Source organism: Entelurus aequoreus, linkage group LG10, assembly GCF_033978785.1.
Source record: "Entelurus aequoreus isolate RoL-2023_Sb linkage group LG10, RoL_Eaeq_v1.1, whole genome shotgun sequence".
In the NCBI taxonomy this organism is placed as follows: Eukaryota; Metazoa; Chordata; class Actinopteri; order Syngnathiformes; family Syngnathidae; genus Entelurus; species Entelurus aequoreus.
Window position 1 is genome coordinate 42,331,069 of NC_084740.1, and position 17,751 is coordinate 42,348,819.

The following is a 17,751-nucleotide window of genomic DNA, read 5'->3' on the forward strand; positions in this document are numbered from 1 at the left end:
TCCGCAGGAACCTACCACATAGTGAAGGACATACACTATTTGATTTCCTATTATGCAGCTCATTTTTATTTGACACTTATTGAAATATCTTGCGTGACATCATGTTTTTAAACTATTGCAGTGGCGTTCTGTACAAAAAGTGCACTTTAAAGGCCTACTGAAAGCCACTACTACCAACCACGCAGTCTGATAGTTTATATATCAATGATGAAATCTTAACATTGCAACACATGCCAATACGGCCGGGTTAACTTATAAAGTGCAATTTTAAAATTCCCGCCACACTTCCGGTTCAAAAACTCCTTTGGATATGATTTATGCGCGTGACGTCACAAAAGCAACGGAAGTGGTTGGACCCCATCGGACCCGATAAAAAAGCCTCTTGTTTTCTTCGACAAAATTCCACATTATTCTGGACATCTGTGTTGGTGAATCTTTTGCAATTTGTTTAATGAACAATGGAGACTGCAAAGAAGAACGTTGTAGGTGGGATCGATCGGTGTCTTAGCGGCTAAGTACAATACTGTAATATCTGTGATATTTGCATTAGTGTACTGTCTTTAAGGGTTTGGGGAACGCGCATGCGCGAGTGAATTGGCGGAGAACTTGTGTGTGTGAGCGTGAGTTTTGGCTAACAGCAGCTCGTGTATGTGTGTGCGTTACTTTTTGAACTACAACCAGTTACCGCTTTTTAATAAAGCGATTGAGCAGCGCTTCCTCGTCTGTGTGACTCCTTCTCCACTGCGGGGCATTACAATACTTGCAGCAACACAACAAGGACTACTTACTACGCCTAGCCGATGCTTGCCGCCAAACCCACGGATGAAGTCCTTCGTCGTGCCGTTGATCGCTGGAATGCAGGTGAGCACGGCTGTTGATGGGTTTCTATCTTCTTTTGAGAAGGATGCTACGCGCTAGCTCAGTAGCTAAGTGTGTCACCGATGTATTGTCTTGGAGATAAGTCACTTTAAATGTCCATTTCGCGTGCTCGACTCTCATTTTCAAGAGGATATAGTATCCGAGGTGGTTTAAAATACAAATCCGTGATTCACAATAGAAAAAGGAGAGAGTACATAGTTCTGTGAGGTCTGGTTGCTAAGTTAGCTTCAATGGCGTCGTTAGCACAGCATTGTTAACCTTTGCCAGCCTGGAAAGCATTAACCGTGTATTTACATGTCCACGGTTTAATAGTATTGTTGATTTTCTATCTATCCTTCCAGTCAGGGGTTTATTTATTTTGTTTCTATCTTCATTTGAGAACGATGCTATCGCGCTAGCTCAGTAGCTAAGTGTGTCACCGATGTATTGTCTTGGAGATAAGTCACTTTAAATGTCCATTTCGCGTGCTCGACTCTCATTTTCAAGAGGATATAGTATCCGAGGTGGTTTAAAATACAAATCTGTGATTCACAATAGAAAAAGGAGAGAGTACATAGTTCTGTGAGGTCTGGTTGCTAAGTTGCTAAGTTAGCTTCAATGGCGTCGTTAGCACAGCATTGTTAACCTTCGCCAGCCTGGAAAGCATTAACAGTGTATTTACATGTCCACGGTTTAATAGTATTGTTGATTTTCTATCTATCCTTCCAGTCAGGGGTTTATTTATTTTGTTTCTATCTTCATTTGAGAACGATGCTATCGCGCTAGCTCAGTAGCTAAGTGTGTCACCGATGTATTGTCTTGGAGATAAGTCACTTTAAATGTCCATTTCGCGTGCTCGACTCTCATTTTCAAGAGGATATAGTATCCGAGGTGGTTTAAAATACAAATCCGTGATTCACAATAGAAAAAGGAGAGAGTACATAGTTCTGTGAGGTCTGGTTGCTAAGTTGCTAAGTTAGCTTCAATGGCGTCGTTAGCACAGCATTGTTAACCTTCGCCAGCCTGGAAATCATTAACCGTGTATTTACATGTCCACGGTTTAATAGTATTGTTGATTTTCTATCTATCCTTCCAGTCAGGGGTTTATTTATTTTGTTTCTATCTTCATTTGAGAACGATGCTATTGCGCTAGCTCAGTAGCTAAGTGTGTCACCGATGTATTGTCTTGGAGATAAAAGTCACTTTAAATGTCCATTTCGCGTGCTCGACTCTCATTTTCAAGAGGATATAGTATCCGAGGTGGTTTAAAATACAAATCCGTGATTCACAATAGAAAAAGGAGAGAGTACATAGTTCTGTGAGGTCTGGTTGCTAAGTTAGCTTCAATGGCGTCGTTAGCACAGCATTGTTAACCTTCGCCAGCCTGGAAAGCATTAACCGTGTATTTACATGTCCACGGTTTAATAGTATTGTTGATTTTCTATCTATCCTTCCAGTCAGGGGTTTATTTATTTTGTTTCTATCTTCATTTGAGAACGATGCTATCGCGCTACCTCAGTAGCTAAGTGTGTCACCGATGTATTGTCTTGGAGATAAGTCACTTTAAATGTCCATTTCGCGTGCTCGACTCTCATTTTCAAGAGGATATAGTATCCGAGGTGGTTTAAAATACAAATCCGTGATTCACAATAGAAAAAGGAGAGAGTACATAGTTCTGTGAGGTCTGGTTGCTAAGTTGCTAAGTTAGCTTCAATGGCGTCGTTAGCACAGCATTGTTAACCTTCGCCAGCCTGGAAAGCATTAACCGTGTATTTACATGTCCACGGTTTAATAGTATTGTTGATTTTCTATCTATCCTTCCAGTCAGGGGTTTATTTTTTTTGTTTCTATATGCAGTTAAAGCACGATGCTATCACGTTAGCTCGTAGCTAAAGCATTTCGCCGATGTATTGTCGTGGAGATAAAAGGCACTGAATGTCCATTTCGCGTTCTCGACTCTCATTTTCAAGAGGATATAGTATCCGAGGTGGTTTAAAATACAAATCCGTGATCCACAATATAAAAAGGAGAGTGTGGAATCCAATGAGCCAGCTTGTACCTAAGTTACGGTCAGAGCGAAAAAAGATACGTCCATCACTGCCTCTCAAGTCGTTCACTGTAACGTTCCTCATCTACGAATCTTTCATCCTCGCTCAAATGAATGGGGTAATCATCACTTTCTCGGTCCGAATCTCTCTCGCTCCATTGTAAACAATGGGGAATTGTGAGGAATACTAGCTCCTGTGACGTCACGCTACTTCCAGTACAGGCAAGGCTTTTTTTTATCAGCGAGCAAAAGTTGCGAACTTTATCGTCGATTTTCTCTACTAAATCCTTTCAGCAAAAATATGGCAATATCGCGAAATGATCAAGTATGACACATTGAATGGATCAGCTATTCCCGTTTAAATTTAAAAAAATCATTTCAGTAGGCCTTTAATTTAGTGTTGTTTTGATAAGTCATCTTAGTGACATCATGCACAAAAGTGCACTAATAGCTTGTTTTAAAATGTCTCTGACAATCTTACACTTTCTGTTTTGGAAATGACATGAATGTTTGTGCCACTGCTTAATAACTGTTTAATAAATACACTTTTGCTAAATTTACTTAGTTGTGATTTCCCTCTCTGCATGAAAGTTTAAAATGAGCATATATTAATGCAGTATGAACAACAATGTTTTTATGTAGACACATAGAATCATCATACTGCTGTGATTATATGTATCAGGTAGGGATGTCCGATAATGGCTTTTTTGCCGATATCCGATATTGTCCAACTCAATTACCGATACCGATATATACAGTCGTGGAATTAACACATTATTATGCCTAATTTGCAAGACCAGGTATGGTGAAGATAAGGTCCTTTTTTTTATAGAGATATATATCGTGTATCGCGATATGGCCTAAAAATATTGAGATATTAAAAAAAGGCCATATCTCCCAGCCCTAACTGTAACCCTTACATATAATGCATAACTTACAAATCCCTCATCAATTGGTAATAAATCCAAGCCTACTACACTCACCACTTGAAGGAAAGCTATGTAAAAAAAAAAAAAAACATGCTTTGCTACACATCTTCACGATCCCTCTGGGCTGGACCTTTTGAAAGACTGCTTGCGGGACATAAAGGAGTGGATGTCACAAAGCTTCCTGCAGCTCAATGACACCAAGAGTGAAATTCTTCTGTTTGGCAACTCCACCTCGGTCAGTCAGATCAGAAAGAATTTGGGAAGTTTGGCCACTCTTGAAAAACCCCATGTCAAAAACCTTGGGGTCATATTCGACCCAGACCTCAAGTTTGACAAGCAAGTGAAATCTGTGGTGAAATCCTGTTTTTTCCAACTACGCACCATAGCCAAGATCAAGTCTTTCCTCTCCTCCAGTGACCTACGGAGGGTCGTGTTGATGTTCATCTTTTCTAGACTGGACTATTGCAATGCCCTTTATGCTGGGGTCACCGACAAGACCATCAATAGCATGCAGCTAGTACAAAATGCAGCTGCCAGGCTGGTGACAGGCGCAAAAATGAGGGAACATATTTCTCCCATCCTCTCCTCCCTTCACTGGCTCCCAGTGAAGCGTAGAGTGAAATTTAAGATCGCCACGTATGTCTTCAAAGCGCTCAATGGTCTCGCCCCAGCTTACATTAAAGATCTCCTGGACCAACCCACCAGCTCCAGGCTTGGTCGTTGCCTTAGATCGGACAACCAGATGACCCTGAAGGTCCCACGGTCAAATCTGGTGACAAAGGGAGACTGTGCTTTCTCAGTGATGGCACCTAGGTTATGGAATAAGCTCCCCCTGAATATTAAGTCCGCCACCACTCTGGACTCTTTTAGAGCACAGCTTAAAACTCACCTTTTTACCGCAGATGACTTTTAATTTATGTGTTCATTGTGAGTCTTAAATGTTTAGTTTAGATTCCTTTGTGTGTCTCAGTCTCTGTTTATGTTTGTGCTGATGATGTAACAGTTGGTTGGGGGGGCGCATAATAAATGAAAATAACATAACATAACATCTTAAATTACAGTCTGACGCTCAGGCCAACTATCCGCTAATTAGTTACAGACGGCGGAGTTTTAAGTTGGATCATTTAGTTTTTCCTTCAGTTAATATGCTAGCCAGAATGTTAATGTGTCATGTTAGCATGTAGCTCACATAGCTATGCTAGTGTTGCTAACGTTTGTGTCGTCCTGTCCCACTCCTTAAAGGCCTACTGAAATTTTTTTTTTTTATTTAAACGGGAATAGCAGATCCATTCTATGTGTCATACTTGATCATTTCGCGATATTGCCATATTTTTGCTGAAAGGATTTAGTAGAGAAAATCGACGATAAAGTTCGCAACTTTTGCTCGCTGATAAAAAAAAGCCTTGCCTGTACCGGAAGTAGCGTGACGTCACAGGAGGTAATATTCCTCACAATTTTCCTTTGTTTACAATGGAGCGAGAGAGATTTGGAGCGACAAAGCGACGATTACCCCATTAATTTGAGCGAGGATGAAAGATTTGTGGATGAGGAACGTTAGAGTGAAGAACTAGAGGCAGTGCAGGACGTATCTTTTTTCGCTCTGACCGTAACTTAGGTACAAGCTGGCTCATTGGATTCCACACTCTCTCCTTTTTCTATTGTGGATGACGGATTTGTATTTTAAACCACCTCGGATACTATATCCTCTTGAAAATGAGAGTCGAGCACGCGAAATGGACATTCACAGTGACTTTTATCTCCACGACAATACATCGGTGACACACTTAGCTACTGAGCTAACGTGATAGCATCGTTCTCAAATGCAGATAGAAACAAAATACATAAATCCCTGACTGGAAGGATAGACAGAAGATCAACAATACTATCAAACCATGTACATGTAACTACACGGTTAATAATTCTCAGCCTGGTAAAGCTTAACAATGCTGTTGCTAACGACGCTAAGGCTAATTTATCAACTTAGCAACCGGACCTCACAGAGCTATGATAAAAACATTCACGCTCCATCTACGCCAGCCGGCCCTCATCTGCCCATCAACAGCCGTGCTCACCTGCGTTCCAGCGATCGACGGCGCGACGAAGGACTTCATCCGTGCGTTTGGCGGCTAGCATCGGCTAGGCGTCTGCTAAGTAAGTAGTCCTTGTTGTGTTGCTACAGCCAGCCGCTAATACACCGATCCCACCTACAACGTTCTTCTTTACAGCCTCCATTGTTCATTAAACAAATTGCAAAAGATTCACCAACACAGATGTCCAGAATACTGTGGAATTATGAAACGAAAACAGAGCTTGTTGTATAGGATTCTCCGGGCTCCGAATACTTCCCTTGTCCTCGTGACGTCACACGCATACGTCAGCATAATAAAACGTTTTTAACCGGAAGTGTGGCGGGAAATTTAAAATTGCACTTTATAAGTTAACCCGGCCGTATTGGCATGTGTTGCAATGTTAAGATTTCAACATTGATATATAAACTATCAGACTGTGTGGTCGGTAGTAGTGGGTTTCAGTAGGCCTTTAATGTTACGTTGTTGTGTGTGATATATAACAGATGTTACATTGAACGGGTGCAGTGTTGCATGTAAAAAGTGTATACAAAATAGCTTCTTGGAGGCACACAATCGGAGAAAAACAACCAAAATGGTGTTTATTAAAAGCACTTTTAAACTGTCCAATGCTTCTAATACACTGCTATGTACCGTCAGACAATTATTTCAAATGATTCCTTTAGTTTCGCCAGGTCTAACATCAAAGCATTGTGGATAAGTCCTATCCATGTGGCATTGGCCCTTTAAGAGGGCCCACTGTTAGCACAGTGGAGGTAAACATGGACTTAATAACATGGACTTCGGGCTGTGCTCGCGGAATACCCAGCTTTTGTTGGCACAGGAGAACAAAATGTCAACACTCATTTGAATTGGCCAGTGGCAAACGTTGCAGCCTTGAACGTTCGCCATGTTTTACCTGAGGTGGCGACAACCACATGTGGCCCAGTTCCATAGCTTAGGGACACGATCTTCTTCCCACACAGGACATCAATCCTGCGCGGCTCGATGGTGCTCTGCAGGTCCCCCAGGCCTAGACAGCTGCTCATGTTGGTGCCCACGCCGAAAACCTGCAAAGACAAAGAATAAAGTGTATTATTAAAGAGACAGTACGCCCTCTATGAAGACCAGCTGTGACCTGAAGTCCATCCATCCATCCATTTTTAACCGCTTACTCCCTTCGGGGTCGCGGGGGGCGCTGGAGCCTATCTCAGCTACAATCGGGCGAAAGGCGGGATACACCCTGGACAAGTCGCCACCTCATCGCAGGACCTGAAGTCTCACCTGGTCAAAATCTCCCCAATACTTTCTGCTACCTTTGTGCTGCAAAATTTCTTGTCAAACTTTTTTCACCAAGTACCACCATAATGACCAACTTTACAACACAGTAGCGTGACAGGCCTAAGTAGTCATTAAAAACAAGGCATAGGTTTTATTTTAAGTATATTTCATCGTTTTGTCCCCAGCAACATTACACACACTTTGAACAGTAACACTGTGTTTAAAAAATTCATTAAGTGATTCTTTGGCGTACCACCACAGTTTGAGAATCACTGGTCTAACTATTAGTCTTGAGGTTACTAACGTTTTATTATACCTTGTCAAAATATCTCCAAACTAGTCCCATTCACAGGTTTTCTGCAGATATCAACCACCGTAATTTAATGCTTTTTAATGCCTTTTAATGCAACTTAAAACAGTTTTAATGCCAGTGATGTCCTACTACAGATACACATACACATATATATATATATATATATATATATATATATAGTGTTTCCCATAAACTGCCAAGATACCTGTGGCGGTGGGGGCGTGGCTATGGGTGTGGCTATGGGCGTGGTCAACATGACATCATCGAGTAATTTGCATAATTTACTACAATGATATGATTTTCTCTAAAAAGGCTCAAAAAATGTATACTTACTAATTAATAATAACAGTTTTGTTTTAAACGTCCATCCATTCATCCATTTTACAATATAATTACAACACTTTATGTACATATTTATATACAGATTTGAACAATAAGTTATTCACTGAAATATATTTATTAATTGTGGTTCTTACAAAAAATATATCTTATAAAATATAAAAGCTAAAATGTCTCTTAAAGCTCTGCCCCTTTAATTAGTGCATACTAAATAATTTAACTTTAGCCTACTACTACAACCATATTATTTACCAGCAACATAAAGTGAAACAGAGGCAGAGGTGTCCTGCCACAGTCAGTAACAAATAAACAGAAAACAGTTGTGGTCAAATACAAATAAGGCAACAAGAGAAGTATCCTACACTTCTCCTTTGTAAAGTAAATCTGAACAGCCTATGTGGGCATCTACATCAACTATATGATTTGCCTGAGAAGCTGGACAGGACAAAAAAAAAAAAAAAAATGTAAAATTCAAAAATAAATAAAAAAATTATTATTTGTGGCGGACGTAATTCTTTCGTGGCGGGCCGCCACAAATAAATGAATGTGTGGGAAACACTGATATATATATATATATATATATATATATATATATATATATATATATATATATATATATATATATATATATATATATATATATATATAGTCAAAATCATACAATTGTCTCTATAGACAAATTGTAATCATTTGACAGTAATAATAAAAATGTTTACACTAACATTGGCCAAATTAAGCACTTATGTAAGAATATGTAATAACAATTCAATAAACATGTTTACCATTGTAATTGGAAGGTTAGTAACTTTATTATCCTAAGTAGGTAAATAAAATGGACTCTCAATGTTTGTTGGCAAAAATTGCATTTCAATAAATATTGAACATCCTGAAGTGCAGTTTTCTTTCCCAATTGGAAAAAATGGGTCGGGTGGTTTGTTTTGTTGTCTTTTTTTTTGCCAATTGCAATTGTATGAATTTTTTTTTGCTCTAGACATTGTATTTAATTATTTTTAATGCCGTTTAAGGCCTTCATTTTCGCAAAATCCATTTAATGACTTTTAATTAATGCTTTTTAATGACCCACGGAAGCCCTGATTCAATTGCGCAGCAATTATTTTGTCTATGATCATTTTTATGTCAAAGTTTGATAGTTTGTGTGTTAATGTGTAATTAACGTGTAATGACCGTGTTAGTGTAAAACGTTAGGCAAAAACATTTGCAACACAAACGATTGAAAAAGTTTGGGGGGATTTTGACAAGTTATGAGGTTATGAGTCATAACGGTGATCAACGGTAATAAAATAAAAACTATAATAGAAAAAAAATTGCAGCAAAAACAAATTGGGCAAGTTTTGGGAGATTTTCTCATAGTTGGAGGGCGGATATGTATAATAACACGTTATTAACATGTTACCATAGATATTATATATTGATAACATAAAACTATAATAGTTAGACAAAAAATGTTTCCAGCACAAACGTTTGGGACTAGTTTTGGGAGGTTTTGACAAGTTGGTTGGGGGGCTGGTTATGAATGATAACATGTTAATTTCAGGGTAATAACAAAACTATAAAAAGTCAAAATTATAACTATAATAGTTACACAAAGATTTTTGCAGCACCAATGTTTGGGACTAGTTTGGAGAGATTTTAACAGTTGGAGGGCTGGCTATGAATAATAACACGTTAATTGCATGGTAATAACAAAACTATAAAGGTTAAAAACATATCGATGATAATAGTTACACAAAAATGTTTGTAGCACATATGTGTTGGACTCATTTGGGGAGATTTTGACCAGTTGGAGGGCTGATTATGAATAATAACACGTTAATTAAATGGTAATAACATAAAAACTATAAAAGTTAAAAACAGATCTATGATAATAGTTACACAAAAATGCTTGTAGCACAAATCTTTGGGACTCGTTTGGGGAGGTTTTGACAAGTTGGCGAGCTGGTTATGAATAATAACACATTAATTACATGGTAATAACTAGGGCTGCAACTAACGATTAATTTGGATAATCGATTAATCTGTCGATTATTACTTCGATTAATCGATTAATAATCGGATAAAAGAGACCAACTACATTTCTATCCTTTCCAGTATTTAATTGGGGGGGAAAAACAGCATACTGGCACCATACTTATTTTGATTATTGTTTCTCAGCTGTTTGTACATGTTGCAGTTTATAAATAAAGGTTTATAAAAATAAAAAAAATTAAATGTAAAATAATTTTTTTTTTTTAAACATTTTTTAAAAAATGCCTCTGCGCATGCGCATAGCATATATCCAACGAATTGATGACTAAATTAATTGCCAACTATTTTTATAATCGATTTTCATCGATTTAATCGATTAGTTGTTGCAGCCCTAGTAATAACATAAAAACTACAAAAGGCTCAAAACAAAACTAATAGACAAAAAGTGTTTGCAGGACAAACATAGCACAAAAGTTTGGGACTAGTTTGGGGAGTTATTGACAAGATAAAAACTATAATAGTTGGACAAACCAATTGGACAACGATTGGGAAAAGGTGGGGGGGCAACTTCACACAGGTATCATAGTGCAGTAGTTTATTTAAATTAGTGAAGTGCAAACAAAGGTTTCTTAACCTTTTAGCCTCAAATCAACAGTAAATAAAATAAAGTGGAAATGAAAATACATCATCACCAATTTAGTCATAATTTTTGTGCTCAAAAAACTTTTCTATGACTTTTCCCCGCAGACTTCTTCTGTTTGTTTGATATTGTCATTACTGCCACAGGTGGTGGAAACGTGTATTACAACTGAGCTCATACGGACAAAAGCTAAAGAACAAATGTTTATGGCAGCCCTCTAGGAAGATCACTCTCAATTTCAATCCTATTCAATAATAACAGTGCTAAAATAAATAAAAATAAACATAAGTTAATGAAATAAATACAAACAAAATATAATTAAAACATATGAATTCTAACTGAATTTAATAATAAATATTATTAAATATATGTTTTTAAATAAATCGTGAATAAAATTAAAGTGTAAATGAATACACAGCTTCACCACTTCAGTCATAATTTTTGGCGCTCAAAAAACTTTTCTATGACTTTAGCCCCAGACTTCTTGTTTGTTTGATATTGTCATTACTGCCACAAGTGGTGGTCAAGTGTATTACAAGTGAGTACCGTTGCGGCCTATAAGAAACAGAGAAGTTTTGGCGGCCCTCTAGGGGATGCTGGTGGCCCTGCAATGGCTAAGCAACACTGCTGTAAACAATACTGTTTGTTCTGAAAGGTGAGGCATGCGCAGGATAAAAATGGAGCTGGCTGTGGAATTAGGCCTATACGGCTAAAGATAGCGCCATCCCATCTGCTTATCCCCGTGCCTGGATCAAGACTCGCAGCATTTTCTCTGACCGACCTGACACAAGTCGGGGATCGTTACCTCATCGTTAACGGTGACGTAGAGGGCTTCGTTGGCGCCGCTTCCTAAAACACAAGCCTGCCGGATGAGGCCGAGTTCCTGGGGCGGGAGGAGGGCAAACACTGGCCACTTCCCGACGTCCAGCATGCCACTCGCTCTCTGAAAGAAAAACAAAGGTTTGCTGAATCTCAACTGCACGCTGCTTTAACATGGAGTGTGTCCATCATCGTCATGGCAAAAACATGTCAAAGAAATATTGACCAGCATCACCTTTGTTTCTACTTTTGTTGTCTTTGAATTGCGCCTGAAAATTATTATTTTACTCACATTACCATCATATATTTGTTTGAACACTTATCACAAAAATGTACATCTTCAATGTACAGTAGGGGTGTCCACATTTTTAGCTGCCATTTTGATATTTTTCATTTTCAAAATTTTTTAAGATTTTTTTTTTTCCTTTAGGATCCCCTCAAATTTGGTCTTGGGGACTCAGAAAGGTCTCAGTCATAAAAATTTAGAAAAATAGATCATATATTATTTTTTTTTCAATGCTTAGCTCTCTAGATCAACTTCAGATCTAAAGTTTTTATTATTTTTTATGTTTTATGCCCTATTTGTCAAAGAAAACCCTTTTTTATGATAAAAACACAAAGTTAGCAAATTTTCCCCCAAAAAATGCCAAAGTGGAATATTTGATGTGAAGTAATGGAAACCTTAAATAGGGCAATAATTCATAACAAAATTGATTTTGATTCATTATTATTTTTTGATCAAAGATAAAGAAAAAATCCATTAAAATTACTCATAAAAGTGTTAAAAATAAGTCATACATAATTATTTTATTTTTTTACTTTCAATGCTTAAATCTCTAGATCAACTTAATATCTGTCCACCGATTATGTTTTTATTTAATGTTTTATGTTTGTTTGTTTAATGCCCTTTTTGTCATAGAAAACATAGTTTTTTTTAATGGCAAACACACTAAAGCTGCAATATATTTCCCCCAAAATATTTAAAAGTGGAATATTTGATGCGATGTAATATGAGCCTTAAATAGGTCAATAATTCATAACAACATTAATTTTGATTCATTATTATTTTTTGAGTAATGACAGTTTTAAAGAAAAAAAAATCCCACTAAAGTTCTCAGGGATCCAAAAGGGCCCCACTCATGAAAGTGATAAAATAAGTCATACACTTTAGTTATTTTTTTACTTTCAACCCTTAAATCTTGAGATCAACTTCAGAGCTCTCCATCAATGTTAAGTTTTTATTTTATTCTGTGTATTTTTTTGAGTTTTGTTTGTAAGTATTATGCCCTTTTGTCATAGAAAGCTTTGTTTCTAAAGGCAAACACACAAAATGTGCAATATTTTCCCCCAAAAAAATTTCACAGTGGAATATTTGGTGTGAAGTAATTGGAGCAACGACAGCTTTGAGGAAGAAAAACAAATCACACTAAAATTATTGGTTATCCAAAAGGACCCCACTAGTAAAAGTGTTAAAAATAAGACATTATTTTGAATTTGTACATCAACTTCACATATGTCCGTCGATGATGTTATTTATGCTATTATTTTGTTTGTTTAATGTCTTTTTGTCATAGAAAACTTGGCAAACGCACAAAATCTTCAATATTTCCCCAAAAAAATATTTCAAAGTGGAATATTTGATGTCAATAATAGGTCAATAATTCATAACATTGATTTTGATTCTTTATTATTTTTTGAGCAGTGATAGCTTTGAGGAAGAAAAAATAAATCACACTAAAATTATTAGTTATCCAAAATGACCCACAAAAGTGTTAGAAATAAGTCACGTAATTTTTTTATTTTCTTACTTTTAACGCTTAAATTTCTCGATCACTTCAGATCCAGAATGTCCGTCAATTATGTTATTTATGCTCTTTGTTTGTTAAATGTATTTTTGGCATTGAAAACTTGGCAAACGCACAAAATCTGCAATACTTCCCCCAATAAATATTTCAATGTGGAATATTTGATGTGAAGTACTTGGAGCCTTAAATATGGCAACATTTCAAAACAACATTGATATTACTTCATTATTATTTTTTGAGCAATGACAGATTTGAGGAAGAAAAACAAATCACACTAAAATGATTGGTTATCCAAAATGAACCATAGTCACATTATTTTTAAATGTTCTTCTTTTTAACGCTTACATTTCTCCATCAACTTCAGATACAGTATGCCCGTCAATTATGTTATTTATGCTATTTGTTTGTTTGTTAAATGTCTTTTAGTCATAGAAAACTTGGCAAACGCACAAAATCTGCAATATTTTTCTCCTAAAATATTTCAAATTTGAATATTTGATGTGAAGTAATTGGAGCCTTAAATTTGCCAATAATTCATAACAGAATTGATTTTGATTAATTGTTATTTTTTGAGCAATGACAGTTTTAAAGAAAAAACAATCCCACTATAGTTATTAGGGATCCAAAATGGCCCCTCTCATAAAAGTGTTAAAAATAAGTCATACATTTTATTTATTTTTATTTCAACCATAAACCTCTAGATCAACTTCAGACTAGGGCTGGGCGATATGGCCTTTTTTTAATATCTCAATATTTTAAGGCCATGTCACGATACACGATATATATGTGGATATTTTGCCTTAGCCTTGAATGAACACTTGATGCATATAATCACAGCAGTATGATGATTCTATGTGTCTACATTAAAACATTCTTGTTCATACTGCATTAATATATGCTACTTTTAAACTTTCATGCAGAGAGGGAAATCACAACTAAAAGTGTATTTATTAAACAGTTATTAAGCAGTGGCACAAGCATTCATGTCATTTCCAAACAGAAAGTGCAAGATTGTCAGAGACATTTTAAAACAAGCTATGAGTGCACTTTTTTGAATGATGTCACTAAGATGACTTATCAAAACAACACTAAATTAAAGTGCACTTTTTGTACAGAACGCCACTACAATAGTTTAAAACAAATAAAGTGCACTTTTGTGCATGATGACACACAAGATATTTCAATAAGAGTCACATAAAAATGAGCTGCATATCAAATAGTATATGTCCTACGGTGTTGATGTGGAAATAGTTGCTTCGGCATTTAGTTGGTGTGGCACCGAACGGAGATGTTGACATGTAAAGACATATTCCCGCTTGAAGCCAAACCACCGTCAGACGATGGACCCAGTGCTGTTTTTCTTGGGAATTAATTATTCCTCCATTTACCAGATTTGCACCTTCTTTCTCTCGTATTACCACTCAAACCACACTGTTAGCTGTTAGCATCACAGCTAATGTTACCATCTCGCTACCTGTCTGCTCCACGGGAGCGTGTGACGTTGCTCATGTGACAGTATGTGACGTATGTAAGAAGGTGCGCTTGTTTTAAAGTCTCTGTGAGAAGGAGAGACAGGAAAGAGTGAGAAGAGCCTGTAGTGTAATGCCCACAGCTAAAAGCAACTGCGTGAGAACGTATACTCCAATATCACCATATAGTCATTTTATATATCGCACAGAGACAAACCCGCGATATATCGAGTATATAAATATATCGCCCAGTCCTACTTCAGACCTATCCATCAATTATACGTTTTTATAATTTTTTGAAGTTTGTGTTTGTTTAATGCCCTTAGTTTTATGATGGCAAACACACAAAATCTGCAATATTTTCCTTTAAAAAAAAAAATCAAAATAAGACGTAATTTGGAGCTTTAAAAATGTCAATTCATAACATTGATTTTGATTCATTATTTTGGAGCAATGACAGTATTAAAGAAAAAACAGCCTGCATGTCAATACAATCAACATTGCAACTTTTTCTTGTTACATTCAATCTGTTTGCTGTATTATTCCACTTTTTATCTATATTTTTTGTAATGTTATACTTAGAGATGTCCGATAATGGCTTTTTTCCAAACATCCGATATTCCGATATTGTCCAACTCTTAATTACCGATTCCGATATCAACCGATACCGATATATACAGTCGTGGAATTAACACATTATTATGCCTAATTTTATTGTGATGCCCCGCTGAATGCATTAAAACCATGTAACAAGGTTTTCCAAAATAAGAGAACAACTTCAACTCAAGTTTTGTAAAAAAGTGCCAACATGACACTGCCATATTTGTATATATTTTTTTAACATGCCTTAAAACAGCAGTTTGGAATTTGCACATACATTACATAGAAACTAGTAATGAATGAAAATTAGTAAAATTAACTGTTAAAGGTTAGAACTATTAGTAGACCAGCAGCACGCACAATCATGTGTGCTTACGGACTGTATCCCTTGCAGACTGTATTGATATATATTGATATATTAGACTTAGACTTCCTTTTTATTGTCATTCAAATTTTAACTTTACAGTACAGATAAGAACAAAATTTCGTTACAATAGCTCATGGTAGTGCAGGATAAAAAAGCAATAAGGTGCATATGTAAATAAATAAATAGGTTACTGTACAGATAAATATATTGCACTTTTTCATATGCATCCACATTTATGGATGTGTGATATATTGTCTTTTTTATTCCAGCGAGTTAATCCATTTTGGGGGGGAGTTGAGGGGATAATTATGTTGCGTTCCAGAGTCTTACGGCCTGAGGGAAGCTGTTACAGAACCTGGAGGTTCTGTAACAGGAACCAGAATATTAATAACAGAAAGAAACAACCCTTTTGTGTGAATGAGTGTGAACGAGTGTAAATGGGGGAGGGAGGTTTTTTGGGTTGGTGCACTAATTGTAAGTGTATCTTGTGTTTTTTATGTTGATTTAATAATAAAAATAAAAAAAAACCATACCGATAATTTCCTATATTACATTTTAAAGCATTTATCGGCCGAATGAGGGTCTTTAATTTGACCTGCTGCTGTACTCTTGTCTCAAAGTGTTAACATGTGCTCAATGTTTCCTTACCATTATTGCTATGTTGTCTATTACCATTGTTGGTATATTCATTATTCCTACATTGTTGATACATATTATTGTTAGTGTAATAATTATTGTTAATTGTGGTAATGCCACTATGATACAACATCTGTATTATAATCCTTGAACAAAGTAAGAGTGAAACTCATGTGAATAATCACTGAATGGAGAACTGGGGGTGGGATTAAATAAGTTATCTTCTTCCCACTCCCTTTCAGGCAAAACTGGACAATCATGCATTACATACTATACATTACCTTTTGCACTATATATATATATATATATATATATATATATATATATATATATATATATATATATATATATATATATATATATATATATTATTATGTGTTGTCAACTTTGTACTTTTTTATGTCATTGCCTGAAATAAATAAATAAATGAAAAATGAAAAAAATGAATAATATCGGCAGGCCGATATTATCGGACATCTCTAGTTATACTTAGAATGTGCTGCAGGCCATAAAAAATGACGTGCGTGCGACAAATGGCCCCCCGGGGCCGCACTTTGGATACCAATGACGTCATCGGCGTAAATGTTTCTCAGACTAAGAGTGGTTTTAGAATATAATATTTAGAATATAACAGCACTTGACTTATCAAAGCTTTTAAAGTTGGTGTTGTTACCTTGGTGATGTTCTGAAGCGGACACTTTGTGCAAACACATTCATTAGCATTAGCATTAGCATTAGCCTTGCTGTTTATTTCCAAGTGCTAAGCTAATAGCTAATAGCACCCAACTCAAGTGTTTGTATGCTAATTAGCATGAAGCGCTAAGGCCGGTGGGTCACACGCTTACCTTGCTGTTTGACACAAAACAGTATTTTGTCTTCGTCCTCCAGTGGGCCGCGGGGCAGTAAAGTCAATGTTTGGCAGGTCAAGTCGGATTTATTGTCACAACATGTTAGCATCGGCGGCTACTTGTCGTTAGCTAGCTGGCTTGTACACTTCCTGCGCCCAGGTGGTGCTGCATTCAAAGACATCGCGGGCTTGGAGAACCTGTTTGATTCAATTCAAAATCACAAACTACACAACACTATTTCAATAAAAGTGCACTCCGATTTTTTTTATTAAATGACACAAAAAACAAAAACATGTATTTTCTTCTTTTTTCTTTACGGAAACCATCACGTGAAACCAAAGATCCCTATTTCCACTGAACTACACATTGAACTCCTTCCTCGCTGTTTGTTTTTGCTGCGTTAAATGCACTTCTTAAAACATCCAGCGGAGGGCGCTACAAACAGTTTTGATTGATTGATTGATTGATTGATTGATTGATTGATTGATTGACTGATTGATTGATTGATTGATTGATTGAGACTTTTATTAGTAGATTGCACAGTGAAGTACATATTCCGTACAATTGACCACTAAATGGTAACACCCCAATAAGTTTTTCAACTTGTTTAAGCCGCTTAAATTGATTCATGATACAAATATATACTATCAGCATAATACAGTCATAACACAAGATAATCATCAGAGTATATACATTGAATTATTTACATTATTTACAATCCAGGGTGGGATGTGGAGGGGGTGGGGGG

General features: G+C 36.4%; 1 protein-coding gene across 1 annotated transcript in view; it reads right to left on the bottom strand.

Annotated features, from left to right (window-relative positions):
- The window catches only part of rcbtb2 (regulator of chromosome condensation (RCC1) and BTB (POZ) domain containing protein 2), a 43,708-nt gene extending 26,545 nt beyond the window's left edge, over positions 1–17,163 (bottom strand). The window contains exons 1-3 of the mRNA XM_062062157.1: positions 17,001–17,163; positions 11,265–11,402; positions 6,820–6,970 (exon numbers count right to left, since the gene is read on the bottom strand). Of these exons, the coding sequence (XP_061918141.1) occupies positions 6,820–6,970; positions 11,265–11,390 (277 nt within the window). The 5' untranslated portion in view covers positions 11,391–11,402; positions 17,001–17,163. The remainder of the gene's footprint in view (positions 1–6,819; positions 6,971–11,264; positions 11,403–17,000) is intronic.
- Positions 17,164–17,751: the final 588 nt, after the last annotated feature.